Source organism: Rhincodon typus, unplaced genomic scaffold (assembly GCF_021869965.1).
Source record: "Rhincodon typus isolate 14 unplaced genomic scaffold, sRhiTyp1.1 hic_rhity00008272, whole genome shotgun sequence".
NCBI lineage: Eukaryota > Metazoa > Chordata > Chondrichthyes > Orectolobiformes > Rhincodontidae > Rhincodon > Rhincodon typus.
This window is the reverse complement of record NW_025973910.1, coordinates 736-8,316: the sequence shown is the minus strand read 5'-3', so window position 1 is coordinate 8,316 and position 7,581 is coordinate 736. Positions and strand designations below refer to the sequence as shown.

General features: G+C 34.8%; 1 protein-coding gene across 1 annotated transcript; it reads right to left on the bottom strand.

The window, feature by feature from the left end:
- Positions 1-621: 621 nt before the first annotated feature.
- On the bottom strand, positions 622-6,589 carry LOC125482284 (coiled-coil domain-containing protein 40-like; the record flags this gene model as incomplete). The annotated part of the gene is made up of 5 exons (XM_048594333.1): positions 622-867; positions 2,637-2,819; positions 4,447-4,690; positions 5,757-5,878; positions 6,467-6,589. Coding segments are annotated over 5 exons (918 nt in total), but the record flags the coding sequence as incomplete, so codon positions are not given.
- Positions 6,590-7,581: the final 992 nt, after the last annotated feature.

The following is a 7,581-nucleotide window of genomic DNA, read 5'->3' as shown; positions in this document are numbered from 1 at the left end:
GTTAAATCTTTAAGTTAGAAGTTTTTAATATGCATATGTAAATCCCCGAATTTCTTTCAAGTCACTGCCCTAAGAGAACTACAGCTTTTATCAGTGTAAAGAAGAGGCGATATTTTAGGTTGGACAATGCATGTTAGGCATGAGGCCTTGTTTAGAATCTGTTTGTCTTTTGGTTTGGAGTCAGACTGGTTTTATTTCTAAAGTAGGAATTTATAAAATGCCACATTGACTGTCTATAAATAGTGTGCTTTTTGAACAAAATAGAATGTATCTGCAAATACATTTTTTTGATTTTGATTTTTTTTGAAGAAGAGTACGTGTTGAATTTTCAAAGCAAACAAACCTTTTTGAATGAAACACAAAAATTGACTAGGAGTGCAAGAGGAGGATCACAGGATAATTTTGGGTGAGAAAGGCCTAAGGACAATCTTAATACATCTATTCAGAGATAATCACATGAGATGCTAATGTTCCTGTACTGTACAAGTTTATTTTAAAGCTATATAATATTTCATTTTCAAAAACTAAAATATCTAGATATTATTACAGGGAAAATTAAAAATAAATTGCTATTTTATTCCAAAGTTCACAGTGGAATTTAGACTTGCTTCTTGAACTTACACCCATCTCTGCTATCAGTTGTGCAATCCTCTTGTTGTGTATGTTAAGCACCGACTGTTTATTTTGAATGGCAAGCAGTCGTTTAGCAATTTCTTTCTCGCTTAATGAAATAACTCTGTTTTTCTCATTCAATTCATTGTACTGTTCTTGTAGAGTTTTCTGCAACCTGGTCAGTTCTGCTGTCCGGTCATTAATTTCCAGATTTATTTGAGCATATTCATTTTCTGTTTTTGCATAATCGATTTCCTATGAAGAAGATAAGAAATATTTTTAGTAAAAGTTCACTGTAAGAAACTAAATAGTTATAAATGATCCTGGTAAATAAGTGTTAAGGAACCACATTAAAGTTAAAAGAGGAGAAGGTTTGTGCTATTCGTTAAGTGTAGTTTTTCCTTCTGGTTTGTTTTTGCAAATAAAGTTAAGACCATATAGAATCCACATGCAAGCTATTAGTTCAGAAGATCTGTTAATATCACTCATGCATCCTATGTACTAAGTTAGAGCTGAAATACTGGTTCAAACTTCTGTTCCACATATTTTCCAAAAACAATGTTTTGTTTTCTATTTTTGTAGTGGTATCACTTAAAGAAACCAAAAATCATACAAATGTACTGCAAAATTCAGTTATTCATAAATCTCTCAATAGAAAAACATTTTTATTTTAGCTTAATCAGAAGCCCCTTACTGTCAGCAATGATTGTGTAGTAGCTGTTGTAATCTACTTTGCTGGTTTCTTTTGTGTATAACTATGTGCAAAAATCAGTAAGAAGATGAAATAAACTTTATGCCTAAAGATTTAGCCTTTACGTGTGTGAGCAAACCTTTTGCACACAAATTGTTCATGCATTGCAAGTTTATTTTCACAGTTTGATAATTACTTTGAACCAAAGGCTTTGACAAATATAACAGCACATTAATATAAACATGGCACTCCTGATATGACTGTGCACCTTGTCTTGAAAGCTTCTATTTTTAAAGATCAGAAATCATATTGAACATTACATCAATCAGAAAAAACATTTTTTAAAAGATTTTTGTGGGATATGGAAAGTAAGCGCTGTCTATACTTTTAATTTAGGGAAAAAGGAATGAACATAGAAAATTTAGAGCAGATGAGCATTAGATACATTACATTTATTCACCAGGCACTTAGAATGAACAGAAGCTTTATAGTCATTAAAATATATGTCTGAAGTGCAGTCACTGATGTAATGTACAGAAATGGAGTAGCCACAGTTAGATCCTGTAAACAGCAACGTGATACAAAATCAAATAATCTGTCTTCATAATATTGCTAGAATGTTATAAACATCGTTAATTTTGTTAGTACTAAGGTTAATTTAAAATTAAGAGAAGCAGATGATAGCTATTATTTGTCTAAGCATCATAAACAGGGAGGGGCTCTTGTGGCACAGTGGCAGATGTCCTAACTCTGAGCCAGGAGACATGGCTTTGTGACCCTGAGGTTTGTAATAACATCCATGAACAGGTTAATTAGAAAATATTTATCACGTTAGTCCTTTGAAAACAAATTGTAAACAGGCACCCAAAAAAGGGTAGGGGGGAAGGTGGTGGTCTTGCAGTGGTAACATCCCTGCTTCTGGGCCAGGAGATTTGGGTTTAATCCCACCTGCCCAGGAAGTGTATCCAAACAGATTCATAAAAGATAATTTATATATGGGGAGCAGATGTGACACTGGATGAGGTGTGTGTGTGTGTGTGTGTGTGTGTGTGTGTGTGTGTGTGTGTGTGTGTGTGTGTGTGTGTGTGTGTGTGTGTGTGTGTGTGTGTGTGTGTGTTCATTTCTTGGTATTCTCACTGAATGTCATTTTAAAAACGTTATTGCATAGCAAATAAAATCTTTTATGGGGTCACCTGAACTTCATATATGAATAAAGCATCTCACAAAGCAATATTTTGTGAGTTTTTATACATACTTTTGTGAATTAGGAATGCCATATTCAGACAAATTATGGGCAGCATTGTAAATATGTTATATACAGATCTTTACATACCAACTGTCGTTTCTGGATTCGAAGCTTGTCACCCAAACGTTTCAAGTAATTTGTTGCCTGATTCATTGTCAACTCACTTTCCAATTTTGCCATAATTTCATCTTCCAGTTTAACCTTTGTTGTATATTCCTTTTCTATTTGTAGCTGTAGTACTTTTATCTCACTTTGGCGAATGTTCTTGTCCTAGGAAAGAATCACAGTGAGTCTTCATTCTTCAAGTTCATTGTATTGAAAAGTCAAAAGAACAACCATGGTTCACTCAAATAATGTTTTATATTTAATCTTTCCATGGAGTTATCTATCGTTGGATATTCTGGGGAGAGAATGTGTCTGTTTGTATTTTATTGTCTCTTTTGTCTCTCCTGAATCATTCATTGGAAGAGAGATGAGCAAACCTCTATCATTTTCTGATTATACTGTTTTTTAGCCAGCTGCTTTTCTGTTCAAAAGAAGAGGCACTGGTAATCTGCCTCTGATTATCCTGTCTCCTTCTTCAGGAGGTAGTGGCCTTTGTTGGGCACTTCTCCACAGCAGCACAGTTGATTGGGAGACTCAACAGATTACAAACATATGAACAAGGAACAAGAGCTGGCCACTCAGCCTTTCAACCTGCTCCATCATTCAGTACGATCACGGTTGATCTGATTTTAACCTCAACTGTACATTCCTGCATACCCTCAATAATCTTTCATCTCCTTGATAATCAAGAATCTATCTACTTCTGCCTTGAAAATATTTAAAGATTCTGCATCCACTGCCTTTTGAAGAAGGAAATTCCAAAGATTCTCAACACTCTGAGATAGAAAAAATGTTTCCTCATTTCTGTCTTAAATGGGCAGCCCCTTATTTGTAAATGATGACCAAGTTCTAGATTTCCAACAAGAGGAAGCATCCTTTTGACATCCGTCCTGTCAAGGATCTTATATGTTTCAATTAAATCACTTTTGGCTCTTCAGAACTCCAGAGGATAAAAGGCCTAGCCTTTCCTTATAAGCCAATCTTCTCATTCCAGGTACTAGTCCAGTAAACCTTCTCTGAACTTTTTCTAAAGCATTAACATCCTTCTGTAAGTACGGTGACCAGTACTGTACACAATATTCCAGATGCAACCTCACAATGCCCTGTATAACTGAATCATAACCTCTAATTAAAACACAACTTCTATTAGCTTTCTATACCTGCCCACTAACCTACTATGATTCATGCACTAGCAGACCCAGATCTCTCTGCATTTTGTAGCTGTGCATCTTCTCATCATTTAGATGGTATGCTTCCTTTTCCTTCTTTCTTTTAATTACTCCTGAACTACATCCTACCAATGTGAAGGGACAATCTAATGAGGCTCAAATGCACTAAGCAACTTGGGGAAATCTTTTTCTAAATTTGCATTAAGTATGAAGTTTCATTCTTAATTTTAATTGAAAATTAATTTAAAAATGTATTTTATAAAGTTGCACTAAAACATTACAACAATTTGATTTGTCATTCCCTTCAAAAACAAATCTTTGCTACCAAATAACTCCACATGTTTTAAATAATAATTACCAAGGCTGACATCTAATTTTGTTTCCTCAATTTGGCTGCTATTTCTGTCCACCTTGGGCATTGTTTGGACAAAATGAGTAAAGAAGTGACAGTGCTGGGTTACAGCCAAAGAAGGTGGGTGAAAGCATTCTAGCTAATTGCCTTCCATCTCTGTACATAAAATTTTCATGAATATTTGGCATGTTCTGTTAACTGTCTGAGGTCAAAAAATAAGAAGCATCTGGTTAAACAGTATTAATAGTATTCATGATGTCAATGCTCTTACTAATGAAGCTTTGTTGAGCAAACGTTCTGTTTCATGTAGTGTCCGAGTGTAGGTGCTATATTCATGTTTTAATGCTTCCTGCTTCGCTAAGTTCTGCGCTATCATTTTCTGGGTCATATTAACATCATTTGTCAATCTGTTCAGATTAATTGTTAGAAACTCATTCTTCTCTTCCTGTTTCATAATGAAGGTATTATAGGCAAGCATTTCAGTCTTCAATGTATCCAACTTGTGCCTTGATTGTCTGAATGAAAGACAGAGAATCAACAAAATTTATCATACATTGATAGAAAAGGAACTAGCCAACGATTATATAAGGATTATGGTTAAAGTAATTTTTAAATTAACCTGTTTTGACATGTTATGACTCAGCTCAATGGCAAGTGGGAATTGAACCAGGCATTCTGCCCCAGAGACAGAGAAATTACTACTGTGCCACAAGAGCTAATAAAGCTTACTGTTAAGCAGATTTTGAATTAAAAAAAAGGAGGAACACTGAAAAATACAGTTGGTTTTCAAAGATTGGAAACTAAAATTAGCTTAAAATCAATAAATGCAATACTTAACTGTAATATTAATTATGCAATAACATGCAGAAAATATCAAGATGCATTTTTGTGAGAAGCATTTGATGATAATTTAGAAAACTTAACATATATGATAGAAACAAGTATACAGGTTGGTAAATGATACCTTAAGTGTCGTTTTCAAATTATTGTACACACACACAGGAAAACCAATCCAATTTTGCTAAATAAACACAATGATATTAATCAAATAGAGGAATATCTATGCACTCATAAGTAAACATTGCCTACCTCTCAACTACCTTTTTTTGTTCTGTTTATTAGAAGCAGCAACAGGTCTACAAACAGCCAAAATGTGCAGTATAATAATGGAAAAGCACATGGATAATATGCTACATCATTGCCAACAAGTTGGCATGTTTATGCATTCATGCCCAAGTACAAATTTAATATATAAACTTTTAGATATACATGTCAAAAATTAAAAGTGAACACTTTCACAGAAAGAAGTGTTTCTTCTTTAAAGACTTCTGTTTTGAACCTGATAGTTCATGTTAGCTGGGGTTCTGTCAGGAAACAGCTCTAAAAGAATTTATAACCAATTTCATTAGTTTTCCATCAGATAGTTATAGTAACGAACAATAAAAAATTGCAATGCAATACTGGATGAGAAGCAGAGCCAAACATAAACAATGAAACATGTTTTTTGAACACTGAAAAGAATTTTCTTACCATAGTTATTCTGCTGAACTAATATCATTTTATTTAGATTCTGAACTATACCTGACGGCTTCCTGCATTGCAGCGTATGCCTCATCACGTCGCTGCATCCCAATTAGGCTACTGGTCCACTGTTCTATTAGTTGTTTCTTCTCATAGCCAATTGCCTCAATCTCCATGGCTGCCTGAGAAGTAATTTGAAAGATAGATTAGTTTGGGAACATGATCGGCGTGGACTAGTTGGACCAAAGGGTCTGTTTCCATGCTATATGACTCTACAAAAGGAGAAGAAAGCTGCAATTAATAATGAAAGCACTTTTTAATGATCTTCTTAGCATTATAATTCATAAGGCAGTCAACAGTGACAGGAATTCTGTAGTTGCATTCTAGGTCACATACTACTAATGCTAAATGAGAGAAATGAGCACAGGAGCACTAGCATAACCCAATTTGCTTATGCTGCATTGTACTATATGGGTAGTGATCGAAGGTCTGTAGCTGTAATATAATCAGTTCTTAATATGACCTCTGAAAATGGGTAAATTACTGTTCTGTTTAAGCAATGAGGCAAATGCTGACATCAAAGAATTTGACCAAACAAAAGGTAAACTCTACACCAGGATCCATAATATTTTTATAAAGTACAAGTTCCATGGTTGTGAATTTCTCACCACCAGGCTGTCAGAAGCTACCAACACTTTCTTTCCCACAGCAATGGTTTGCACACACAACTTGTGTAACAGCTACAGTTGTGGTAAGGATTGTTATCTCACCTCTGCCACCGTTTTCCGTGCTGCTTTCGTTTCTTCTACTTGTGCAATATACTGGGCTTCATACATTGCAATCTGTTCTCGCAGTATATCCATTTGCGATACTAAACGGTCGACAAACATGTCCTAAGGCCCAAAAGAGAATTATTAGTGCCTTATTTGTAAGATAGGGTAAAAATTCGTTAAAAACACCTCTGCATTTGGTTTCCAACAAAAAAATCTTGCATTTATTTAGTACCATTGACTTCTTCAGGATGACCCAAAGATGTCTTCCTATAACCATTTAGGTATTTATTTTGTGTAATCAATGTACATTATAGACAAATGTGGTAGCCTTTTTGTGCATAGTAAGGTTCCGCACTCAGCAATAACCAGATTATCTGTGCTTATTTAGTGGTGAGAGTTGAGTGATAAATGTTAGCCAGAACACCAAGAAAACAACCTCGTTCTTCTTCAAATACTACTACAGGGTCTTTCACATCCTGATCAAACAGCTAGATTCTTGGATTACCGTCTTTTCTGAAACATGCCACCTTTAAAGGCACATACCCCTTTTGATGTCTCTGGAGCAGAACATGTCCCAGCAACAGTCTAACTCAGAAATTTGAATGTGACTACTAAACCAATGTCGATTTGACACCTACAAAAATTTTACATTGTCAACAGGATACTTCCATAACAGTTCTCTTATGCAGTCAAGACCAAGTACAATCTTCATATAAAGCAAAGTTGGAAACTTGATGATAATAGAAACAGGACATACAGATGCAATTCAGTTCCAATTTTAAACTTACATATTTGGTCTTTATTGTTATATTTCAAATATAAATTTCTGTATCCGTATTTATAATCAAACCTTTTTGTCTAAGTTGCATTGTTTAATTAGTGATAGTTCTACAGCATTTCTCTTGGGGAGAAGTTGTGCTTTTAGCATGGATCTCTAGGTCATAAGAAGACAAATCCATGGGGTGGCATGATGGTGGAAATTAAGATTGGCAGCATTTTTGTGGAGCCCATTCAACAAACCTGTTCTTCCCATACCCAAAAAATAAAGTCAAAGTTTTTCCTTGATGGCCATCAAACAGATGATACTAGGGAAAAACTAAACTTGCATCCTG